This window comes from Apaloderma vittatum, unplaced genomic scaffold, assembly GCF_000703405.1.
Source record: "Apaloderma vittatum isolate BGI_N311 unplaced genomic scaffold, ASM70340v1 scaffold12211, whole genome shotgun sequence".
Taxonomy (NCBI): Eukaryota; Metazoa; Chordata; class Aves; order Trogoniformes; family Trogonidae; genus Apaloderma; species Apaloderma vittatum.
Window position 1 is genome coordinate 48,782 of NW_009698603.1, and position 26,167 is coordinate 74,948.

The 26,167-nt window shown below is 42.1% G+C and overlaps 1 protein-coding gene across 1 annotated transcript in view; it reads left to right on the top strand.

Moving 5' to 3' along the window:
* UBE2F (ubiquitin-conjugating enzyme E2F (putative)) overlaps positions 1-26,167 on the top strand; it is a 78,902-nt gene that overhangs the window by 46,505 nt on the left and 6,230 nt on the right. Inside the window, exons 7-8 of the mRNA XM_009878087.1 lie at positions 1,861-1,893; positions 3,967-4,029. Of these exons, the coding sequence (XP_009876389.1) occupies positions 1,861-1,893; positions 3,967-4,029 (96 nt within the window). The remainder of the gene's footprint in view (positions 1-1,860; positions 1,894-3,966; positions 4,030-26,167) is intronic.

Consider the following 26,167-nt stretch of genomic DNA (forward strand, 5'->3'; position numbering starts at 1 on the left):
TGCATCACTCTGTCCTCAGGCTGCGTCCGTGCCAGGGGCAGCATACCTAGGGACACCGGAGCAGAGCACCCAAGTGCGGTGACACCGTGGCAGCCTGTGCACCTTCTTGTGCCTGAATGCAGGAGTGTGAAGTGGAAACTGAGACCTTCACCCCTGCTCCTGTTCTCCAGACTCTCCACACCACAAATTCCTCCTTTAATCAGTGACTTTGGCTTATTTTTTCTCTAGCACTGTACAAAACCCTAGTTTTCCTAACCTGTGCTATGCCTAGTTTCTATGACGGTGGTTGTAGTTGAAGAAGCACGCAACTTAAAAGGTAAAACAATGACTTCCATCTGTTATTTGAAATAGTCCATTTTTCATACTCTTATTTGAAATAGTCTTATTTTTTCATACTTACCAAGGAGGTGATAGTGTGGTCATTTGGAAATGGGGATGACTGCTGAGCACCATAGTCTTAAAATGTGCAGAAAACTAATTCTTAAGTGTCTTGGGTCTGTCCTGTTTTGCAGCTGATGTGTCTGTGCTGCCGTTGAGGATGATGAGTACATTTGAAAGATTTGCTGTCTTGGCCACACCTGCTGGTTTCAGAAGCACCATTAGGAGAAGATGCTGAAACTGATAACTGTGCCTGACAATATCAGCCTTGCCGGGCAGATCCCTGTTATTAAAAGCAGATTAAACTGAGTAGATGGTTGTGCAAGATCAAAGGAAGATTGGAGGCTGTTGTCTGGATAATGCTGACATCGTGTCTTTTTCATTAGGGCATAATTGGACAGCGTTCTTAAGGGATATGGATTTCTGTGGTCCACCACTCTCAGCAGAGAGCCTCGAACAGGAAACGAACTGAAATACGCTCATTTATTCAAGTTCTTTGCCATTGATATGGAGTTTTTACTTTGAGGCTTTATCTTTATTGTAAAAGGTGCATTTTAGCCATGTCCTGCTACTGAAAATCAGGTTTTCATGGGTAGGCAGTCAAATGCTAGTGGGCCGTGAAGGCAGGAGGTGCAATGCTGATCTTAATTAATTGTTAGTTGGGAGCTCCGGTGCCCAGATTTCAGTGGGATTTTGCAGTAGGGCAGCTTAGTTATGTTGCTACTAAAAAAGCTGTCTTTCTTCTAGGTTGAAAAACTTAGCCTTGGTGGTGGGTGATCGTTTTGAGACTCTTTCTGTACTATTTCAATGTTGTGCATTTACTTAGTGTTTAAAGGCTGTGGACTCTGAGGTCGGTGCTAGTAGGACCTCAAAAGAAGCTGTGTTTGACACCCTTTGGAGGCAGATTCCTCTGAAGCTTCCTGTTAGCAGGATTTGCAAACCCTCTCTATTCAGTTGTGTTTAAATGGGTGCTTGAAGGCAGTAAAATGATTTGAGATGTATGGTCATGTAAGAATGGTATTTCTCTGTACTCATACTGTACTTAAATCTCTTTTCTCTGACATTTTCACACGGTTTCAAATATTTGTCTGACACAATTTTAATTTTTTAATTTTAAGAATGGATTGCTGAATTAAGTTTTATACCCACCCTTTGAACTGGGCAGGGCAGTTTTAAGCAGGAGTCATATACTAAGGTATTATTCTTGTCCTTGAGCAGAGAAGCAACAGGAATAAAGCTCCTATACACAAAGACCTGAACTTGTACGTGAATATGCAGTATTTCTTTTTTGGTGACTTATAAATATCAGGCATCTATGAAATGAGAAAGCTTTTGCAATATTTTTGTTTTAATTAGTAAAACATCACCCTTAATCTAGATTTGATTTCCAGTAATTTCATGGATTAATAGAAAAACAAAGTACGCGAACGTGTTCAAATCACCTGAAGCGCTTGCCTAATTGACTGTGCTTTTCCTTTGCAGGATGTTGTCTGGGGGTTAAACTCTTTATTTACTGTAAGTAAATGAATATTTTGCATATCTACTTCCCATTTTCACACCTGCTTTGGTTTCAGCATCACCTAATGTGTACCCTGTGTGTTGCCCCTTAAACTTCAGGTCGTTATTTCTTTTGGCTTCAGTGGGTGTTGTACAAGTATGAAATCGGTTTGTGCTTTTGTTTATATGACTGGAAGACTTGTACAGACAATCTGAAAGGCCAACTTTTTTGTACATTGTGGTTTACTTTTGGATACAAATATCTTGTGGGATATTTTGATAACAAGTTACTTGGGATCTTCCACACGGTATGGTATTCCTCCTCCTGGTGTGCAGGAAGTAGAAATTCACATTGCTCTGAGAAGGAATTGTGTCGATGTTACAGTTTTTAAAAATGATGTTTAGGAATTAATGAGTGCCCTGCTTTTTCCCTAAAAACAGAGAGAGGCTGTCTTTACTGTACAGAAGCTGTCTTTTCTAGGGAGTCTGGGGTTATGGTCCCCTTCCACAGCCGTTGCTGCTGGGTGGGAAGGTCAGGAGAAAGCAAAGATAGACACTAACTTGGTCACCATCAGCTCTGGAGAGAACTACTCCAGCCACTCCAGAGCATTCAGAGGAGACTGAAAAAGCGTTGGGCTTTGCCAGCCCCAGCCTGTTTTCAGAGAGAGAAACTCCTTCCAACACTACCTGCAGGAGGAGGGGCAGAGCAGCGACTGGGCTCCCAGTGCTGCCGCCAGGATCATGGTGTGTTTCTAAAACCTCTAGAACAGACCAAGCCGGTCACTGGCTACGATCTCCAAAGCTTTCCTGGCATCCAAAGGCTTAATTTATTTCGACAACTTCTTTGGTAAATTGATTTAGCAGATTGGAGAGCATTTGCCTTTTCAACAGAGAGTAATTGCGTTTCACAGTCAGTCTCCCACTGCATGCTAAGTAACTGGCAGAAAGCAAAATCCACTGGAGGTACCAAGAAGTGCCTTCAGAGGCAGGACTGCACGTAAAAGTAATCTGTTGGGCAAACAGCTGCAAAGACCGATGGTCACATATCAGAGACCACGGGGATTTGTCACGGCCGGTAGGAGCCGTGCTTCCCAGCTTGCCTCTTGGATTTCCCTCACACCCGGTTTATTATAAATAATAAGGCTTTGAAAAGCTGGCATTGGATTGTACTGGCCTTGCAGATTCTTCTGGGGGTTTCTCAAAGAAACTGGGTGAAAATGAGGTGGATTGGTGTCCCCGTGTGAATGAAACAGGAGGTTTGCTGCTTGAAAACAAGTCGAAGACTGGCATGAGCCTTTCACATTTGTGAAATGATATTTCACTGCTGTCACAGGCTAACCTTAATCTGGGGAAAGTGATGTGGGCTGCAGGCAGAATAGAGAGGTTTGTGATTCAATATTATTTTATAATGGTAATTCCTCTTTTAACAGCATTTTGGTTTCTTTTGGTTCTAGCCCTAGACCCTTTCTCCTTCCCAAGTTAATATTTATTGAGATTAAACTGACGGACCTGAGACTTATTTTGATTATTTCTGCTTCCTGGCCCCATGTGCCCTTAGCTTTTGGGGTCTTTGTGCTCCCTTTCCTCTCAGCCCTGTTTTTCCCATTGCGCTAGAACTTCCCCGTCTGTGAGGCTGCAGGGTATCTAGTTTCTTCACAGAGGGACTTAAACTGCTGTGCCCCCTTTATCACCAGTCTGTTTGCAGGTTGGTTTTTAAGGATTTGCTCCACCCTTGAACAAAAATCAGTAGGAATCGTGCCTTCTGGAACTTTGAATGTTCCTTCAAAATTCAATTTTAAACTCTCTCAGCTTTCAAACAGAAATGTGTTACTGCCTGAGAGAAGTGTCACGGGGCTGTGTGTGGCGTGTCGCCGGATAGGGTCGAACGCCCTCCTGCTTTTGTCCTTTAATTGACTTGTGACTTGGTTTGCAATCATCAGACTCATTTGCATCTAGCTTTGGCAGGTAGTGAGAAAATGGCACTGCGCTTGCTGGGCTTGCTTGGTTTCATTGTCTTGTTCGTTGGGGCTTTGGATTCCTTGTATGATGCAGTGAGTGGGAACCCTCTGATGTTACCTGTTTCTTTTCTAGGATCTTTTGAATTTTGACGATCCTTTGAATATTGAGGCTGCAGAGCACCATTTGCGTGACAAGGTGAGTCAGTGGTTTATTTAAAGCATGTTGTTCCTAAACAAATACACATACTGTACTTGGCGATTCCCAGTCAGTCCTTTTAAAGCGTTCGAGTTGGTACTTCAGGCGATTGAGTGACTCATTGTATCAGCAACCAGTTATTCAAACAAAATGTGCTTTATTTGGGAAAGTAACACGGTAGCGTTATTCACCAGATGCTAGAATTCTTGACCGCGGTGTAGCCATCTCCCCCAAATAAATGATCTTTCCCTCATTTCTGAGATTTTCGCTGAAGTTGTACGTGTACTGCGTAGCGAATGATGGTGAATATTTAGTGCAGTTACATGAGTGGCCTTTACCTTAAAAGGCCTAAACAGATCTCACCCGTCTCTGTCTTCCAAAATCAACATTTTTCTTCAGAACTCTCTGACGTGGCGTGCTTCTATTAAGCCAGGAGAAATCTGGACGCATTTGAAGGGCAGGAATGGAGACTTTATTTTCTTTTGACTGACTCTGTTTGTTCTGTGCATATTATGGACTGGGCAAAGCAAAACAGGATGTTGGTTAGTGATGAACGTTTGTGAGATGTGCCTCTCAACAGAGATTGAGCACGGAGGTTGAGATGAACAAAGTACAAACTTCTCCATCGTATGGATCTCTGAAGCTGTGTGATGTTAACATTATAGAGATGCATACTTCGAGCGTATAAAAGTTACACTTGGCACGTTCAAGATATCTTGTTTTAATTAAACTCTTCCAATACTTTGCTTGAAGTTAACCTTAAGGATGGAAGAAAGTTTCCGGGTGAATGTTGATTTGAAGAGTTCATTGAAAATGCGAAGTCAGGCAGCGCACCTAATTTCTCTCCGTTTTTTTCAAGAGGATTTTAAGTTCATCTTTCCAGCTGGTTTTGTGCCTAATGAAATCTTGTAGCTATTCTGTCATTTGTCAGTGTTTGCAGGGCTAGGATGAGTCTGTAAGTCTGAGGTGAGAAGAATTTAGAAGACACTCACTCTGGAACAGGTGGATTTTTTTAATGGCTTTGTTATATCATTTTGGCAAAAGAGTACCAGGAAGCCTTCCAAGCCATAAAACACAACAAGTAGTCACAGAGGAAAAACAGCCTGAGAAACAAAACCAGCATAGTGAAGGTAGCAAGCTGAATAATTTTATTTATTTGCATTGTTAGACTGAATTATTTCCTAGTACTTGGCAGGGAAATTTGTAGCTCTTTGGGAATGGTGAGGCTACACACCTATTGCTGAGTGTTCTGTTTGGCACTTGATTTCTTTGAACTGGCAGAGGAAAAGCAGTGTGTCTGGTGTGTGGGTAGGTTTTTGTGAGGACGGATGATTTCACAGTCTTGCCTCAGATGTGCTGAGGCTGTGAGAAGGGAGCCTTGCCAGCGCTTTAGGTGTTGGACCTCAGACCAGCCAGCCAGCCATGTCTTTCTGCCAATGAAATGCTAAGAAACTGCCATCCTGCCTCTCTCAACCTCTTTCAGAAATTGGAAATCTTGAGAGTCCACAGAAAGGATGGGTGATACCTGCTTTTAAAAACACCTCTCCCTCAAAACTGGAGAGGTGTGCGCTCGAAATACATCCTGCTATCTAACAGCATGAAAGTTTTATTGGTTTTCTTCAGATAACAGCAGCTGTGGAAGAAGTGAAAGGGAAATTCAGTGGGTTGTTTTTTTTTTTTTACAATCTTCTAAATTAAAAATATTTTTGGAATAAACATTTCTTATTTAGTAAACTCCAAATAGTCTCTTCACAAACACCTGTAAAAATCATATTCTTCCATGCTAACTATTTTTGTGGAGCTTACCTCAATTTATTTTAGGTATTTAATCGATAGCGACAGCACCAGGTAGTGCTGGATTTTCCATAGTATGTCTTACAGCAGCATGAAGACCAAACCCATGACGCCTGTCTGGAGAGAAAAAAACTACGCACGAGAGAGAACTGTCTGCTTTTACAATCAACCTCAAAGGATGCAATTGCAGAGTTCTCTCATGGGGATAGATGTCGTGCAGCACGTTGTTGTGAAGTCAAGCTGCCGTGATCCTGTCCCGACTCTTAAGAAAATACTCACAATGCACGATATAATTCATGTGGGAATGCTAATGGATTTTCCTTGAGACATTTTCACTTGTGTAAAACAATCACACTTATATTGTATATGTAATATATATGCCTGCGTTCACAATCTGTGTACAAACAGATGTGCAAATATTTTGTATACAAATAGTTTTGTGTACAAACGTCTGCGTCTGACAGGTACTGTAAGAGGCCGCCTTTGGTCATTTGACAGCGTGGGAGTTAGGTGGCTTGTGACGGCCAAAACAAATGAATCTTGAGCTGTCTCCTGTGGTTCTTCTGGAGGACGTGACTCAGTATTTCACTGATGTCATTTCAGATTTGAAATCCTGGGATCCTTTTGCTGATGTTCCGGGCTAAGTGTGGCTGCCCAAGAGGTTAACAGCCAATCTGGTTATTGAAAATGTGAGACTGGAGTTCGTTCAGTTCCACAAGCTGGCGTTAAGTCATCAGGAAGAACTGCCCCCTTGCAGATGCTGGAAGAAGTCACATCACAGATATCAAAGCCTTGTTATTGATTCTTGGAAAAACAGTTGTGCTGTGAATGTTTGCTGTACGGATCAGGCTAGAAGGGACAGTTTTAATCTCTTCCTGCAGAAATAACCTCTTCATTTTTTGCATGAAATCTATGGCTTATACCTGAGCACATAGTTGTAACTTTTGGAAGGCAACATTGTTCGAAGATGTAAAAATGATACAAAATTCAGAGTTCAAGTTGTTCAATTCATTGTTTAACAAAAAAAATTGTCTTATCTGAAATACGAGTGAGTGCATCTTCAGCTACCAGCACTCGGGGCCTCCTGCAGCTCAAAGAAGCAGCTGTCAGTTACTGAACTTCTTCACTCCAGTGTCCTTCAGCCAAAGATCATCTAGTCTCTTTTACATGAATCCTTTTTGAAGCACATATGATTGTTTATGCAGCTTTAGTAATTCTACAGTTCTTCTTCACACGCTTTGCAAGATGTCAGTTTCTTTTTGGAAGGCTGTACAACAAATTTGAGCAGAATCATCAGCATCTGTTTTCACAAAAATGAGACAAAGAGATTATCTCAGTGTTCAGACTTGTGTGCCCTCTACTTATGCATCAAAAAACTACCTTCTTATCAGCTACAGAAGCAATAATTGATCTAGACACCTGTTGTAATTGGTTATTTTCATCAAAAGACGTTTTTATTGACAGAGGATGCAGTCTGCCACCTTGTTTGACTTTTAATTAATTTGGTAGAGGTAGGTTTTCTGTATTTGTCTACCTTTAGTGGTACTATTAGGTGATTTACTTGTTATTGCCGTTGATTTTGTAAGGCTTCAGTTTTGTCAGTCATGGGTTTATTTTATGATTGTCATCAAGTGATGTTAGACCTCCTAAAGTTTAGTTACCCACATGCTAATAATGCTCCATGTACGAAGTCAGACGTTCCCCCTTTCAGCTCATGAGCTCAATCTCACACTCTCTTGACACGCACTTCTGAGAAGGCTCTGTCTTAGTGATCAGCTCCTCGTCAGTATTGGGGGCTGCTTTTAGGTCCCCTCCCAAGTCTACTCTTCACCAGCAAGCCCTGATCCTTCAGCCTCTCCTCACCCCGAGACCTTCCCGGCAGTGCTGTCCCCAGCCAGGCACCTGGGACTGTCCTCAGCCAGGGGCTGAGTGTGTCCCCGAAGCAGAGCTGTTTCCATTTGGCCTTGCTGGGCCTCCTGAGGTTGCTGTCAGACTTTCCTCTGGCCCACACAGGTCCCTCTGGAGGGTGGATTTGCCCGCCAGCGTGTTGACTGCCTCCTCTTCAGGGACTATTTCTGTAGATCTGGTGCCAATTTCCACACTCAGCCAGTTTTTAAACTGAAACCTTGTTGACTGGCTTTCAGCATTTAATAAAGCATTCAGATAACGTTGTAGTTTCTCTTCATTCTTTTTTTTCTACTTTTTTTCCCCCTCTGCTTTTGTTTAACTCGTAATTGTTTCCAGCTTTGGGAAAGCTAGCATTGTTCATTTTTGGAGTGCCACTTTTTGGAACGTTCCTGGTGCCCACGTTGAATTGCAGTTAGGTCATTATCACTGGAAGACAAGCCACTGTCTTCTCTTGGTTTAGAACTCAGTAAAATGAAAAGGTGATTGATGTATCTTCACAAACTAGGAGAAGTGTTTCCCAACATTCAGTCTTCTTACACTGATACAGTCTTGTCAGTTTGGTAGCATGAGTTTTCTTGTTGAATTTAAAAAGCCGCTTACTAGTTGCTTAGCTGGGACTGCTGGATTTAGCAGAGGGGTCAGCCTGTCGATAAATATGTGGTAATTGTGTGTGAGCCATTAATCATCAGTCAAATCTACCACGTGGATTCCTAAGCAATGAGCAGATGTTTAAGTTCTAATGACTGCTCACTTTAAAATGATGTGTTAAAAATTATAGGATTTGCTGGTTTGTATGGTGAACAAATAGAGCTCTCTGGATTTGCTTTCTTTGGCAGCTAGGTGAGCTGGATACTGAAAGAACAGGGATATAACTTGGTAATACAAAACCGAACGGGCTTAGTTGTTCAGGAGTCATGTATTCCTTAGCCAGAGGTGCTGTGGGCTCTGTGTCTGCTCTTTGTTAGCTGAAATCTAGAAAATACTTTCCATACGTTCATCTGTCATGGTTGTTTTGAGATACTACCTCAGGACATTGCAATTCACTGGGTTCCTTAAAAGCCCTTGTATTTCCTAGTAGCGTTTGCCTTTGCCAAAAAACATTCCAAAGCCATATGTGCAGTATGCAACAGGAAAAATTCATCACACTGTTCACGTGGCTTAAGGGAGAAATGTTTTTCCAAATATTCCTTAGCTGCTTCCTCACCTAGGCCTGTCATATCAAGGATGCTAATGCTATATCCTATTATTATTGTATTTGCCTGTTATATTTGGTACAATTTTAAAGGTGAAAGCAATTTTTTTTATCCTCCAGATTAGCAAACACTCATTTGCTTGTTCATCTGTTGCTGAGATGTTTTAATAGGATAAGTAACATCACCATGTGTTGTTTTCCTGCACAATCTTTCCATCTTCTGAGTGAAACTCATCTGTCAGTATTCAGAGCGTGGAAACGCTTCCTGCTGTGTCAGTGTGAAAGAGTAAGATAGACAGCACTCTGGAAGGGATCTTTTTTTCCCCCTTTTGAAAATCTAGCATGTCTTCTTTCATAGGACTTTTACCAGCTGCTCTGAAGTGCCAAATCTGAGAAGTCTAACTGGGATTAGTGTGCATTTGCCAAGGATCCATCTTCGACACCAACTTCTTAGTTTAGCGAGCCCTGATTTTAGTTGCATCTTCCTTGGAAAGCCGTGACGTATATTTCCAGTTACAGAGTGCAGGAAGGCACTGGGCGGTAGGAGCATCACCTCTCTTCACTGCCTCCAGGTAACTGGTGACTGCATCAAAAGATCAGTAGTGCCGCGCTCCTGTGGCTGCCTCTTTGCTTGCTCCAGCCAGAGGAATGAGGGCTGTTGTCAGACTCCATGTGATTACTCCGGGAAACACCCAGTTGCTCCTGGATGCGAAGGGATCAGCACGCTGCTTCCAGCGGGCACTCCAGGCACCCAACATCCCGATCCGTACCAGCCTCTGCTTGGTTTTAAAGACTGCAGCGTAACAGCCCTGTGTAATAGGGGTCCTGGCTTTGGCATTTTTTCCCTTTCTGCTGCTGCTGACAGCAGAAGGGGTTTTAATTGTTTCCCTGCCTTTTCTGTGGCTAAATGGGTAGCAAAGCTCGTAGCTGTTGTTTTGATACCTTAATGATGAATTATTTTGCATAGGTCTGTGGGATGGAGTTTGGTTATGGCCTGGGATTTAGAAAGCAAAAAAAGTTTTAACTCTAAAAAGTTTTAACTACAGCTGCCGAATTTTAGCAGCTCTGATTGTCACTGACTATGTTACTTGTCCACCTATCTTCAGGTAGATTTATATGCTGTTAATGATGTTATTTGTAGACTTTATACGCGGTTACAATTTTTTTTTTTATTCTGAGGGAAGGGAGTTGTACAATTGTAAGAATATTAAAGGAAAAATACAAGAGAGTTGGAATTTGTATATAACATACTGCAGTTAAACATGGCTCAACAATTCATGGTGTGTGCTTATGGCACTGGTCTTTGTAGTTTGTAGTTCTTGTCATCTTTAGTTTTCTAATAGGTCATCCTTAACAGTTGTGGTTTCTAGTCCTGCTCAAATTGTGTAATTTTGATTCCACACCACAGTAATACCTAGCACACTAGCAAAAATTTTCCAGAAGACACCAAGGACAGTATTGGCAGCCTCATCTCACCTGGGATAATGCTATGTTTTCATAAACTGCATCCTCAGATAAATCACACAGTCAGTGCTGGCACCTGTGATACATGAGGCCAGAAGCTGTAGTGGAAGAGGGGTGTTGGAGCAGATTTTTCTTTAACTTGTGTGCTGCTGTGACAGCTATTGGATACCTCTTCTTCTTTTTTTATTTTTTTTTACACAGGAAAATATATCACTGCTTGACTTTTGCTTTTTTGTTTTTATTAAAGACTTCTCTTGGTAATAAAGTGAGGTTTTTTATTTCAGGATTGTTTCTGTGGAGGTGCATTTATAATGTTTATGGTGCTATGGAGTCTGAATTTGCATCTTAAGGTTTTCTCTTAGGATTTTAATTGCCCTACAGAGCCTTGGTTCCTCAGGAAGCTAGGCTTAAAAAAAAAGTCTCTTCTCTCAATTGCTTGCAGTCTTTGGAGGTTATTCTAATGAGTCTTCTGGGATGAACATTTTCCTTGAATTACTTGAGGACTGTTGTCTTGTCTTTACAAGTGAGAGCACTCATCTAATACCATTAGAAATTCCATTGATAATTAGGAACAGTTGCTGACTACATATTTCACTGAAGAGCTTTTATAACCTTTCATAATTGTATGCAGCTTTTTTGAGTCCTTAAGTAATAAACAGTTCAGGATTTTTATAGAATAATCTTAATTTCTCAAACTCTTCCTTGGGCAACTGGCCAAGAACCAGCAGCACCTGACAAAATGCCAGTGCCTGAGCAAGATTCTGGAGAGGACATTAGTGTATCTTCTGAAAACGGATAAGTCATCGAAAGAGAAAGTTGTGAGCAAGAGGTCTACCTGTAAGTAACGAACACAAGTGAGAAACAAATGCAGATATGTCTGTAGAAGGTGTTTAGACGTCGCGTTAGAAATATAGTAAGTTGAATTTCCCCTGCAATTGTCTCTGCTTCAAAAACAGCCATTGGCCACCATAGCCTCTTAAGGTCTGAGGCCACCAAGAACCATCTTTTCCATCAAGAGTGATTTCATCCATGCTGAGGTGTGGTTTTTTTGCTTGTGGGTTTAGGTTTTTTACCATCTGAACCTTCTAAATCTGGCTGGTGAGGCACATTCTCAAAATAGGAAAGCATTCCCATTCTTCTGTCTCACCTCAGGTTTTATCAAACCCTATAAACCAATCTGCCACACAGGCCAGGAGCCCTGCGCTTTCCTTTCCAAGCTGCCTTACTGGATGCTAAATAGAGAAGCTGTCAGACTTGGCATCTTTCATTTCTGCTCAAGTTTAGAGCAATTTTGTCTTCAGACCAGTAATGCCTTCAGACAGTTAAGAAGTCTCAGAGCTTACTGCCTGTATATCATTTTGGATTCGATACTTCTAAATACTCTTCCAAAATAATGTCATGGCCAACTCTACTTTTATCCTCCTGGCTTTTTATTTCTGTGCCTATACATAATAAGGGCATCATTGCATTTAGATTTAAGTATACCTTAAAAATCTATTTTTTTGTGTAGCTGAAGAAATGTGTATGAAACTAGCGTCTTCAAATTTGGATTCTTTGTGGTCTCTGGTCATTGATCACTTTGAATTTGGTTTTCTTCTCTTAATGTAATTTTGTATATCACATGACTAGTCTGTTTGAAATGTTATTTGATGCATCTGAATGAAAAGTGCAACATAAATGCTAGCATGTTGCAGGTGTGTTGATTCCTGTAAGAAGATAAGCACAAAACTTGAAAGCTTGGGGAAAAAAGCGTTAGCTGTATTTCTTCCTCAGGTCTTCTGGTTTAAAGTCATTAATTTATCTGATCTTACAGTACCTTCTCTGTTCCTCTGGCATACCTGCTCTATTTTTGTTACCATTTTTATATCAAAGGCATTTGAGTTACTAAGCTCGCTTAGCTCCTGCAGTGCTTCTTCCTGTTCAGAAGAGATCAGGTGTTTTCCCTTGCCAGTTCTCCAGAACCACCCCAAAGTTTGCAGAAGCAGAAGGAGCAGCTGGCAGCGGCTGCCAGCCAGCACAGGCTCCCTTACAGACCCGAGTCTGCAATGCAGAGCAACGCCTTTGCTTATGGAAACAACTGAACTATTGCCCTTCGCTTGAGACACTGGCCAACATCTGTGTTGGGAAGGGATGGAGCATCCGCAGGAGGATTCTAGTAAATAACACTCCTATTTTTTTCCTTACCTGCAAACTGCTCATACGCTGCTGCTTTGGCTTTTATCTTTGGCTTTATGTAGAACTCAAAGACAGGGGAGCTTAGTTCTTTGAGGCTTGGTCAGCAAGAGCCCAGGAGCAGAGGTACCGTGACCGCTGTAGAGTGCGTTAACTTTTCTTGCTTGAAGCATTTGAGTAGGCTCATTTCTTTGTAAGTGGAGACTGAATTCTGTGTTACCCAAGTTTACATCCAGTTTCTATCTGAATGCTTCTTTCTTCATTGGAGTGGGTTCCAGGCAATGCACCCCAAAGGTTTTGACTGACAAACTGTTTATTCTAATGCCTTCCCCAAGGAATTTTGAAAAAATTATCCTCATTTAATTCATTAATGCATTATTTTTAACCCAGTTCTCTTTGTCAAACTCCTTGCCCTTGCCAACATTTTCCCATAACAGCCATGCACTTTGTTAAATTTTTCCAGTTTCCCAAACATACCTCTATGGAATTGTGTATACAGATAGTGCTAATGATATTTGAAGAATTCTGATCATTACTATTTTCATTTTTTAAGCTCAGATGCCTGAAATTTAATGAGAGCTCAAGGTGGCTGGAAAATTAGCCTTTGAACAGAGGAATCTTTCTGCAGACATTTACTTGAGGTTCATTTCAGGTGGTCTTTAAAAAAACTGTATTTTATTATTATTCGTGCAGTGCCAGAGCAACAACCACGCACGGGGCCAGTCGTGCTAGATGCTTGTAAGTGATGAGGAGCAGTTCCTCTGCTGCACCCAGCTTTTTCGGCTGCAGGGGGACACAGCGGCGAGAAGCGATGCAGCGTGCCAAAGTGGCTCATGTTGTCACTTTACGCAGTGCAGAGGGAAAACCTTGGCTTTAGCTGTTTCCACAGGCAGCGCGCTGAAGTCTGACTGGTTTTCCTTTGTGCAGCTTCCCTGAGGATTCACGTCGCAGGGAGGAGAAGAGATGCTCCTCTGGGTCCAAGCTTTTCCCTAGCTGGCAGTACTGTTCCCCCACTGCAGCGACTGGAAGGGTTACCACGGGGAAGCAGTAGATCTCGCCAGGTATCACAGCTCTTCTTTCTGTTTGGTGTGGGAGGCTCTTCGGTCCTTTCTACCAGATTTTACTGAAGAGCCTTCTCACAAAATTATCTTTTACGCTTCGCTGTAATAACCTTGGCAGTTCTCCTGGGTGGAAATGCTTTTGATTAAAGTGGGAGTTTTTGAGTTTGGAAGCACAGCTAAAGAGGCAGTCGTGTTTCTTGGTAGCTCTGATATTCTATATTGTGCTCTCCAGTTTTTCACTAAGTAGTGTTTCCATGTGATCCAGGTGAAGCCCACTAGGTGTTGTGGAAACATCTGGCTAGATACTTAGGTTTAGAAAAAAGCCTTTCTGATGACCCTGTGTCCATTTTGGAAATCATCACCACAGCATGTGTGTTTCCAAGTGGAGGACTCCATGGGGTTCAGAGTCCAAAACTATTGCCTCTGTTAGTGCTGCGAAGGCTTTTTCCTGGTTGTGAGATGTAAGTGGGGATTTAAGAGGTCAGTGTGTTTTTATGGTTTTCCCTTTCTCCAGCATTGCAAGCTTATCCGTGCAGCGTAGAGTACATTAGAGTCCGTCTTCCAAGATATATCTTTCTTGTCTTTCACTTAGCTGAATGCCAGGCTCTGTTATGTAGTCCCTCATGGAAAACATCCAACTGTTAGATGCTTTGAAGTTTTACTAAATCATTTTTGAGGGAGTTAAAAAATGGACACCTCCTTGTATCATTTTCGAAGTTTATTCCCTAAATCCTGACCAATAATGTAACGGTGTAACAAACTGAAAGCTGAAAATACTGTAATAATAAACCCCCTGCTTTCACGTGTCAAGCCAACTGAATAGAGAATGTAGACAATCAAAACATTATTTGACAGCCTCTTCAGAATGTTGGGAAAGCATCTTATCAATTATTGGCAAGACAGAAGGATCAGATTGGAGTTTGACACTCAGTGGTAGCTTGGAAAATCAAGGAAGTCGTACTGTTCATCTAAATGTGCAAAGTGTTGCATGTCCTCAGCTTCTCCTTCAATTAAAAAAAAAGAATTGAGACCGTTCGGAGTTATTCGGGAGGGGTGTTTAGTTTTGCATTGATCTCGTAGCAGCTGTTCCACAGGATCGCGTCAGCTAACTGTCCTTCCTGTTTGAGCATGGCACATGAAAATGTATTAACTATTCCTGCAAGACCCAGGGGTGTAATGAAGTGTGAATACAGATTATGTGCCATTCGTTCCTGCCTCCTGTATGCAAGAACAAAGGCTGATTGCGGCATGGAGAGGGATTGCAAGCTGTTAGTGACGTGCTGGGTTAACATACCCTAATGTAATCTTGCATAAATGAATGGAGATAAAACCAAAATGTAACTTTGCTGTTACTGGAAGGATGTAATATAATATCCAGCTCCAATGTGAGGTAGGTAGGCTGGTATTTTGCTAATTGTACAGAGAGTTATGAGATCTGGTATGTCACATTACCGGTCTGTTTTCTGCTGCGTGCTTGTCAGTAACCTCAAATTCATGACTGACAGCTCTGTGCTGCTTGCTTGGATTTCTGCCTTCATCTGATTTATTTTGTAATTTATTGAGATAGAGCAGCTTCCTGCTCTAAAATGACTCAAGGAGAGACAGATGCAGGCACACCTGTCACGCAGAAGCAACACAGGAGGATTTTGGTATGAACACATCAAAAAACAAAGTCGAGACATCTTCCACCAGTACCTAGTGGTACTGACTGTTTCTTAAATAAAGACACTGATTTCTTAGTCTCACTCTTCTGCATCTGGAGCATGAGCTTCTGCCAGTGCTTCTGGGGTTTGGTGGCTGGTGGCTCACTTGTCACAGCACGAAGGGATAACGTCTCACACATCCTGCTTGTTTTTGTTGTTAGCTACGAGACCAAGTTTGCATGCGCGTCAGTCAAGGGAGGATAGCACGCTGTATATTTGTCAAAAATAGCCTGAAATATCATTTGATGACCTGTCGAATGTGGCATAAGAAAGTGGTAGATCAGTAATAAACAAATTTTTCTGGAATCTCTTTCCAACACTGTGCTGGTGCTGACCTCAGGTATCACCTTGTTTAGTCTCAAGTTGGCAAAGTAAATGGAGGGGAGTGGGTTGGTCACAGCTGCCAAATGAAGTGTTGTCAGGGAGTGGGTCTTCTCCAACGGATTCCAGCCCTGTGTTGGCAGACTTCGGAGGAGACTGTCTGAGAACTTCAGCTTGTCACCGTGCACTGACTACCTTGTCAGTAGTGTGAATAGTCAATTACAAAATCCATAAAGCCAGAATATTTTTTTTTCTGGTGTCTCGAAAGAGCTTTATTTCAATAGTAAAATATTTACCATGTAACCTGCAAATTGCTCTCCCTGTAATCTACTTATTACTCAGCAGAAGCTACAAATCAGTTACTATTCCTGAGCCCACAGCCTTCTGTTGAGTGTGGATGGACCGTAGCTGCCATTCGTATACATACGTGGTCAGAGTTAGTTGTTAATGCTGACATTAATTTCAGCAGACTTTATACTGGTTTTTAGCGCTGCAAAAAAATTAGACTTTCAGTGAGTTTCACAGAACAATTTTAACAGCTGTGTCTACCCAGAGTCCTTTAATCAAGCATCCCTCTGGATTTTCTCACCTGAGGATATTGTAAGGATGCTGGTTATTACATGACTTATCCGATTAGGTAGGACTTTCCACTATGTCAGCTTTTGGTCGGACACTCTAATTTTGTTGCTTAGATTACGGATATTTACCCTGGAGGACTGGGCAGTTGCTTTTACTGGGTTTTTTTGGCAGCAACAGGAGAAACAACTTCTAATGGTGCTGCTGGCTGAAAGAACCTGATGGGGTACATACTCGCCAGCAGTGAAATCTATAGGGACAGCAATTGCTGTAGCTGTAGGTAGCTGGATTTCTTGCCTTACTGCAAGAAATTACAGATCTAATGCTGCTGGGGTATTAGCATACCACTCGACTAAAAATAAGTCCTTTTTGACTTCCAAAGTACTTAGAGTGCTTGTTGTAGAAAACAACGGCTGCTTTTGGTTCTTTAGTATCATTGAGCATATGAACCTCTGAGCTGAAATCCCTCTTGAAAAATAAATAGGAATTACATTTAATAGGAGGAAGATGCAGTAGAGGAGGTTTGGACATATTTTGCATATTCTATTTATTTCCTATTGTCTGAAAATTCACACGTCTGTCTGCAAAGCTTAAATAGGTAGATAACCCTGAAAGATTTAACAGGCAACAACAAATATGATCCTTTGATGTAAGGCTCTTAGTCACTTCACTGGGATTGAAAATTAATGTTTCACTACTGCAAATTTGATTTTTTTCTCCATCAGCTGCAGTCAAGCCAGGCTTTTCACCTTGTCTTGATTTTTCTTACAATGATTAGTAGTATTTGTATGTGTAAATGATTTTGTTTTGGTATCTTTAATAATAAACTGCAGAAATTAATTTAAAGAAAAATAAAGGGGTTTTTTTTAGTATCGTGAAGCTAGTTAATGTTGATTTGCAATAGAATTTGTAGATATGTTTGATGCTTATTTTTCTATGAATAGAATATGGTCTGATCTCTACAGATTTGGCGTGATCATCCATCATTGCAATTTTGAGCATAGTTTCTTGCAGACAGGACTTAAAATCACACAAATTACCAGAGCCCCCTGAAGCAGATGAGGACACGTTATCGTGGTGGGAGGATGCAGTTACCTCCCCTGACTGCTGAGGCAGCAAGAACCACAGATGCTTGGGTATTCTCAGTTCGCTCTAAGTCAATTTGAGTCAATTAACTTGAAGTTAAATTTGAAGTCCAACACCTAGCTCTTATTTAGTGTATTTCATCAGTGGAAACAAAGCACACCGATGGAGAGCTCGCTGGGGTTTTGCTACTTTGTTGGTGGGAACGTAGGGATGTAGAGAGGGAAGTGATTCACCCGGGTAGGACAGTAAATCAGTGGGTGTCTGGGCTTTCGTTTGGATCCTTGTAGTCCTGGATTAATACCCTAGCATTTAAATTGCATTCTCTTTCTTATCCTTTCCTTAATTTTGAGCTGAATATGTCTCAGTCTTGCTGTAGTGTTCCTACACAGACAACTTTTCTCACCTATTTTATGTCAACTTCAGTTTTGAGGGAATAAAGACAGATCACTTGTAGGTGCTGCCAAAGGTTCCCATTTTACAGAAAAGCTAAAATGCTCAAAGGAGGAAGCAACCAATTTTGTAATCTAAGCCTTATGTTCTACTTTTTTTTATCTGCCTGCAAAATAAATCCTTTTTCTGGGTTTCGGACCTGAGATTGGCCTGTGGTTGAAATCCACACTGCGCTGCGCCGACTGTAATCACAGCTAAGACTCTTATCCTAGGGGTTCTCTTTCTTACGTTGTAGAAACGTCAACCCTACAGCCAGCCCACGTTTGTGATAAAGCGAGTAGAGAATGTCTGGCAAGGCAATCAGCGCGAGTCTTGAGATTGAGTCCCCAACAGCAAGTAACTCTCCTGTCTGAATTGGTTCCGATAGCCGTTCTCCCGCAAGGAGCCTCTCTGGCACTGTGTAACACTGACAAAAAGAGGCTTCACCTGGCTTTTTGAAACCATTCACCCTGAGCTCCTGAGAGGAGAGTTGCTCTTAATGGCTCGGCTGTGGCTCCCATGCCACTCACTCACCCTCGTGAAGAGTGGTTACTCATCTGAGATATAATTACCATATTCTACAGCCTCAGTTACAATCCCTTGGCTGGAAGGAAATCCTCTTGTGTATGATTAAAGTCTGGGGCCATCTTTTTAAAAATAAAAATAAAGGCAGCCATCAAGAGAAGGATTTCCTGAACAAGGCAGTACAGTATTGATAGCTACTAAAATAGGTGAAAAGGAAAAAAAAAAGGTTTTGCCTTAATCATTAGGAGCAATCAATTTAACATCATTAATGTAAATTATTGTTAGTGGGGAGAGACACAGAACTGCAGGGCACTTCAGGTTTAAAGTAGTTATTTTATTAAGGTTTCCTAGAATGTGAAGGAAAGGAGGAGAATCCATCCGTATGTTATTAGCTAAACAATCTTTTCCTGAACATTTTGGAATATGACATAATAGTATTTAGGTGTAGAACAAGAGTTTCTGTGGAGCTAAGAGTAAAGGAATCACTGAGTTGACAAGCCTGACACTTTCTTCCTCCATTCCTCAAGACTAAAAATTATGCTTCTAACAAGATGTTCCTATGTTTGGTGCATCACCGTGGTATGGATAGGTGTGTGAACCCCAGTGCCACTATTGTTTTTGAAGGATTTCTGTTTTCTATCTTTTCACTTCTCTGTTAAAAGTTGGATGTTGCTTTGGAGTCTGTCATTCTTGTAACAGCAGCAGAACAATTTGAAGAAATATAAAATTATAGGTAATGATGAAATTGAGCAAGGAGACACTGGAAGACTTTGCTCCACAGCTGGCATGAAAAGAAGCCTATGTTTTTAATGTAACTGCAAGTTAAAGGGCTTGGTAGAAGCATTTGTTCTTTCTTGCTTGTGCGTAACCAAGTAAAGTGTTTCTGAATTGCATTAGGAGGGCTGTTTGTTCTGTAGCTGTAGGTTTTCCAGCACTTGATCAGAACGTATTTCACAGAATCACAAAGTCGCTGAGGTTGGCAGGGACCTCTGGGTAGTGTCTAGTCCAGCCCCTTGGTCCTTATGGTAGAGTCAGCTGGGGCAGGTTGCCCAGGACCTAGTACAGACAGGGTTTGAGTGTCTCCAAGGATGGAGAGTCCACGATCTCTCTGGGCAACTTCTTCCCCTCTTTGCAGCTTCCCATCAGGTATTTATACCCGTTATGGTCCCCCCAAGCCTTCCCTTCTGCAGACTGAACAGTCCCAATCAGTCTCTTCAGTTTCTCCTCTTATGACAGATATTCTAATCCTTTAATCATATTTGTGGCCCTTTGCTAGGCCAAGTCCAGTAAGGCCCTCTCTCTCTGTAATCCTGGGGACCCTGGAACTGGACACAGCACTCGAGATGTGTCTCATCATCAGGCCCAGGCATGGAGTGAAAGGATCGTGTCCCTTGACCTGCTGCCAGTACTCTCCAGAGCACAGCCCAGGACGCTAGTGGTTGTCTTTGGTGATTCACGGTCAGCATGGTAATCCCCAGAACCCCAAGGTCCTTTTCCACAAAGCTGCTTGCCAGCTCCCAGTGTGTACTGGGGGATGGTGTTATTCATGGGCAAGATCTTGCATTCCCTTCTGTTGAACTTCATGAAGTTCTGCTCTGTTCAGTTCTCCAGCCTGTCGAGGTCCTTCTGAATGGCAGCTGGTGTACTGTCGCAGTTTTATATCGTAAGCAAATTCCACCCCTTCAACCAGGTCAGTAATGAAGAGGTTAAACAGTATTGATCCCAATATCAGTCCCTGGAGTACTCCGCTAGGACATTGTGCCACCAGTCACAACTCTCTGAGCCCAAGAGTTCAGGTGGTTCAGCTGATCTCGCTGTCCATTTATCTAGTCTCTGCTTATCCAGCTTGTCTTGGAGCTTCCCTGAAGTAAACCTCTAGGAATTGCTTTGCTTTTTGGTCATTTTTTTTGTGAAAGAATAAGGCCTGTGCAGCGATGTTGTCCATCTGTCCCCTTCCCTCATCCCAGCCTCCCCCTTTAATCCCCAGAGCTTTTAAACACACACATCAACTTCCGTGGAATTTGACAGCAGCAGCAGAGTCTTTACTTTCAGTTCCCACAATGGTCACAAAAACTGCAAGGAGGACTGCAGGAGGGTGAAGGAATAGCAGTTCTTGCTCGGAGAGAGGAGCTGGTAAAGACTATCAAGGAAAAAGCGTGTTGTGGTGGGGAGGAAAGTTGTAATGATAGTCTTCAAATCTGTAAGCACTCAGAGTTTGCTGTCTTTGCTTGCTGGATGTGTCTTTTAAAGCCCTTTCTTGGTTGTGCTAGATATTCCCTAGTTGTATGGCTAAAAGTGTGTGGGTTGCAAATAGACTTTTGCACGCTAAGTGGAGCTTTATTCTGCTAAAGAGAGCTACCCGCAAGCTATTCAAACACCACGGGGAGTTCCATTACTTAATTCTCATCATGAGATCTGCATATTTTTACTTGCATTTGTCTTTTTTCCTCTTCCATATTTAGCCACATTTAAAGGAATTAACTATCAGACTAACATTTACATTAATTTTTAGGGGATTTTTGCACAACTCATTTTTTCATTTTCAGTACTGCTGGTTGTTACTCCAGCAATAGAAAGATGTATGCTGTTAGGATTGTTTAAGTAGTAATTGAGGTCAAGGCTTTGAAGCTACTGCTTCTTAATCTTGCATCATTAATTCTTGAGGTTTACAGAAAAGTGACATTGTAAAACCCACTGTAAAATTCTCTGTCAAGCTGCTCTGCTTGCATACATTCTGCTATCCTTTTCACACTGTCTGAACATGTCATTGGATTACCTCTTGCCGTTTTTAGTTGTTTTCGTTTCGTCTGGGAACTGCATTGCTCAGTCTCTACTTTCACTCCTCCACGTGATCTTGGAATTATTCTGATGTGAAGTCTGTGAGGTCACGGTCTTTCTTGGCAATAAATTATGGTGGAAAAGAAACTTCCCAAGAGTTCACTGTGGGATCCAGGGCTGTGACAGAAAAAACGCTGAGGCAATACAGCTACATCTACACCCACAGAAACAGTAAGAAGGTATCATTTTTAAAACTTAATAGCCTAAGAAATGTTTTGCCAAAGCTGGTGATTGCTACAGTACTTCAGGAATCCCTTGGTCTTTGCTGCGTTTCCTGATGCTTCATCACCAGCTGGGGTACGTCAGGAGATTTCAGAACAGCTCTCCAGACGGTTCTTTCTACAGCATGATCCAATTAATCCTTGCAAAAGAAATGCGTAAAGACATAGGCAATCTATAACTTGACCTCTTTGCTGCCTTTCTCTCTTTGTAACTATTTTGTTTCTTCTTCTTGATCTATGTTTATTTTACCAGGGATCTCAGCTGGTTGTCCCAGAGCTTGTAACCTTGATACATCATCCTTAAAAGCATGAGTAATCAGTTGTGGGGTCATCAGTACAAATGGTCTCTCTTAAGACTTGCAGCATTCCAGATTAGAGTGCTGACCTCTCTTTTCTCTGCTACTTTTTGTACTGCAAACGTGCAGCAGGTTTCTCTGCCCGGGGCAGCCGCTTCCATTCCTTTGACCCGTTTTGTGGATGTTTTCTCCCTCTGCTCTTCCAGAGAGACTGAGAAAGAGGTACCAGGATTGGTTTGGGCTTCCACAAACTCCTCAGGCTTTTGATTTGTGATCTGAGTCCAAGAATTTCGGTTGCAAATTAATATTTTCATCTTCAACTTGTTCAGTGCTGGACGTTGCGGACAACTCAGCTGACACAGTTGCCTCTTGGCTTAAAGAAGAGGAGACACAGAAGATGCTGTTTAGTCCTTGTCGAGACAGGGATATCAATAGAGCCGACAAGGGGAGGCCTGCCTAGATCTTGCTCTCTTGTTTACTTCAGGTTGGATTTGTCAGGCTCTCATCTTTTTACGTTGTTTGCGTTGTAGAATATTTGAGTTAACGCGTTGCTTAAATTAGCGTAGTCTCATCCTTGCTGTACTGTTTTACTTACTCGGGTTTGAGCTTCTCTTGGACCAGGAGCTGTCTTTGTCTGTTGTCTAGTATGAGCTTTTCCACTTAACCTTGTTCCCTTGTTTAAATTGATAGACCTGCACCAGCCCTTGACATCCTGAAGTCTTTCTTCCTAATAGGAAGTAGCTGGTTCTGAACATTTGCAAGAATACAGCTTTTTATTTCTAACAGTGCAAAACTGTGACGTGATGAAAGCATGAGGGGTTTTTTAACCTTCTCGAAGTAAAATAAGAAACTCGCATTTATTCTTGGATACTGAATCGAGTATCTATTTCCCGGTTTCTTCTGAAAAGGGGTTACAAAACATAGAAGAATTGTTCTAATTAAATGCTTCCACAAAGCGTATCTGGAGAACTGAAGTGTATCTTTACCTTTGGCCAGACAAGCTTGTTATCTCTTGTGTAAGCAAGCTTTTTTCCCCTGTATTTGTAATGAATCCCAAAGTAGTTGTAACTGATGCAGAACTTGCCGCCTCACTTTCCTGATGTTTGCTGCCACCACTCAAACATCGGCTGCTCTGCCTGCTGATCCGATTTGGTGCTGATGATCAAGTGCGTGCGTCGCTGCGACACCTGAAGACGTCAGCAGGGCAGTACCAGACAGTCGCTGTGTGCCTCAGAGCCTTGGCATCTTCCTCTTCAGGCTGTTTGTTTCAGACCCACCACGGCTCTCCAGGTCCACCAGTGCCTGTGGACACCACGTTTAAGGTTTAGGAGTCGGTAAGTGGCAGAAGTGAGGAAGAGCTTGATCTGCTGCATTAGAAGCTCCTCATGCTTTTACCACACTGGAAAAGAATTTAGCCCCGAAAGACTTTCAAACTTAATATGAGGGGTTTTTTAAAGCTGTTTAAATTTTGTTGTGGAGTTTTTATTACTCTTTGATTACAGCCTAATTGTCTCATTAAGAACAACAGTACTAAGCCTGACCAAAACCATCTTTTCATAAGAGTTCTCCCTGTGAGTCATGGCATTTATTTATCTCCATATTAATTGCAGTAAATCCTTCACTTCCTCTGCACACCCAACCACCCTGTTTGGTGTTTGTTGTTCTCACTAGAATTGTGGCAGCCACAGTAGAATACATACTTGTTTTTCTACAATAGTCCTGCGTTTAGAGAACTGCACCGGGGTTTTTCTTGGATTGCCTCCCCGTTTTGTGCTCCGTGTCAGCCTTAGAGCCTTTGAAGCCTTTTCCCAGCGAGCATGAAGTGCGTTAAACGGCATGTGCAAGCGAGCGACAGCACAGCTGCTAATTGTGTTCGCAGATGTAAATAGGAAAAACATTACTTTTCTAATGCTACAAGTATTTATAGAAACCATTATCCATCTTCCATAATGCTTTGATTATGGATGGAGCCTCTTTCAGGTTCAGCAAAGTTGATTAAGCTTTTGCAGATGGTTTGACTTGCTGAGGTAATGATAGAAATGTGGAAGAAATGCAAAGATGTTTTAAAGCTTTAGGTGTACATGCTTTAGGCAAGAAAATGGCTTGAAAGGAAAGTTTTTGCTTTGCTTTCTTTAGAAAAAAATGCATGGCTCTGAAATGAAAACACAGAGGAGGGTTGTTGAAGGCAATCAAGGAGTCTGACCTCTTTGAGGTGAGTTCCCCACGAGACTCACCTGCCTGGTCAGGTTTGTTCAAGCATTGTTTGACTCACGTAGAGTCTGACTTGCAAAAACCCTCTCACCAGGTCCAGGCATCTCCCATTTCCTCTGCGCTTGTAATTTATCCATTAAGACCTCAGATCTCGAGGAAATGTCTTCTCTTGGGAATGAGTGGCATCCTCATGGGTGGAAGTGCGTTTGCAGCGCAGAGGAGGTTAACATCAGCATAATTGGAATGATTCAGGTAATTTTCTTGAAGGGCTCTCTCTATAACCTTTATAACCAACAACTGTATCAACAAGATGGCCAAAGTACCTGACGCCAGCCTCAGGCTGACCCCAGTAGCGTTGGGAGGAGTGGGGACGTGAGCGCCTGACGTCAGGCACCGACCGACTGAGCAATCTCCGTGCTCCCTGGTTGAACTCCCAGGTTTTCTTTGTTTTCAGCAGCTTGGGTGAAATCGTAAGTGGTAAAATCAAAGTCGGTCGCAGTCAGGGAAAATCCCGGGTCCTTTGGCACTGTGGCCGTATGACCAGACTCACAAAACTCCCCACTGCCTGCCTTCAGCCAAGCTGCTCCGTAAGCCGAAGGGTAGATTTGGCAAGAGTGGCAGGACCCACGTCGCGTTTGATCCAGGGAACAGTTTGCTTTGGGAAGCTGCTTCACCCTCCTCACCTGGCTCGGTTCCTTCTCCTTTGCACAAATGGGATTTAGATGTCATTATCCCCGGCTACCCCAGCAGCTTTCACACCTTCCTCTGAATCCGTAGCCCTTTCCAATAACTTCAGAGAGCACTTTTCTTCCTTCTCCTTTGCTTCAGTGGCAAACAACAGAGAGTTGCAGAAGGATGAGGGAAGTGGTTCCAGCTTCAGATCTGTGAATCTCCAACAAATGGATGTGCTGCTTCATGTTCAGCGTTTTAACGCTTTGTGCTCTTCACCTTCTTCCCACCGCAGTGTCACTGGTCACTACTGGCAGGCTGGTCACTACTTTTCACATGAATTCTGTGACCTACCTATATATGCAGATATTTTTCAAAAAGAAGTCTGGAATTCAGTGTTTCTCTCCTTCCCCACTGTACCACTTTTTTCTAAATAGTCACAGAAAAAGCAGCAGTGGCATTTTGGGGGTTTGGGTGGGTTTTTTACTCCCCTGCAATAAAAACTTCACCCTTTTTTCCCCTTGGGACTTAGCTACCAAAGAGATCTACTGAAGCATTTTCTCAACGTTTTGCAAAATCAGAATTGCTTGATGTCTAGAAACGGTGTTTAAAATCTGAAGTAGAGAACAGGGGCTGTGAAAAAATGCAGTTTTGACTGCACCTGCTTGGCACAGGAGCCTGTGAGAGATACCTATGTACAGGTTTTCCACCCTCCATTCTTCTCTTTCTTCATTGGACTAAAATTTAATTACAGAGCTCAGGATGTTCTTCATACAGTGTAGAGACTGAGCTAAATAAAACAATGACAGGGAAATGATAGCAAGGCGGGAACATGAATTGGAAAAGCACCTCATACTTGGGATTTTTGTATTACTCAAAGGTTTAATTCAGCTTCTTTTTAAATGGGAGTTGGTGTTGGGGGGGTTGATGGGTGTGAATACTCATTTTTTTGCGCAAGATGGAAAAGAAAGAAATGGTCGATTTAAATATAATCCATAGGGCTATTGGCTAAATTACCTGAGTATTGTATCCTCTTCCTAAAGCTTTGGCTGGAGCTGGGTAATGTCGTGTTCCTGGTGCTCAGAAGGCTCCTTTGCTAAACTGCACCTGAAATAAAACCACAAGCAAGGTCCCGACAGAACTTTTTTATAGTTTCACCTTTGGATCAAACCGATGTTCTGCTAAAATAGCGCTTTTTTTAATTATTGTTTTCTTTAGCATAAAAGAGTGAAAGGCTGGAGCAATTGAGAGTTTTTGTGATCGTACTTTTGTCTCCGTTCGAATTTTGCAGAATTGTAAATCTAAACGACGTGAAGGTGGCCGAGAGTTTGTCACAGTATCTGGGTTGTTACACCGCGTGTTTTCCTGGTGGGGCTGGCCCCTGTGGCCATCAGCCTTGTGAATGCCATACCCAAGGAGGGAGGAATAGGCTCTGATCTCTGAAGTAATTTGGAGAAGGAACTGAGATCAATATTATGAGTAGAAAGTAGAAAAATTTCGCTAAATACTTCAGTGTGTAAAGTGATACCGGTAAGTGGGTATATTAAGGATGATGAGCTAAATTTGCTTGGGTGGGAGGGTGGGGTTATTGTGTGATTCCTAGGTATACACTTGTTTTAAATTGAAAAAGAGATTCCTGAGATAAAGTTTCCAGACTTCTTTCTCGAGTAGT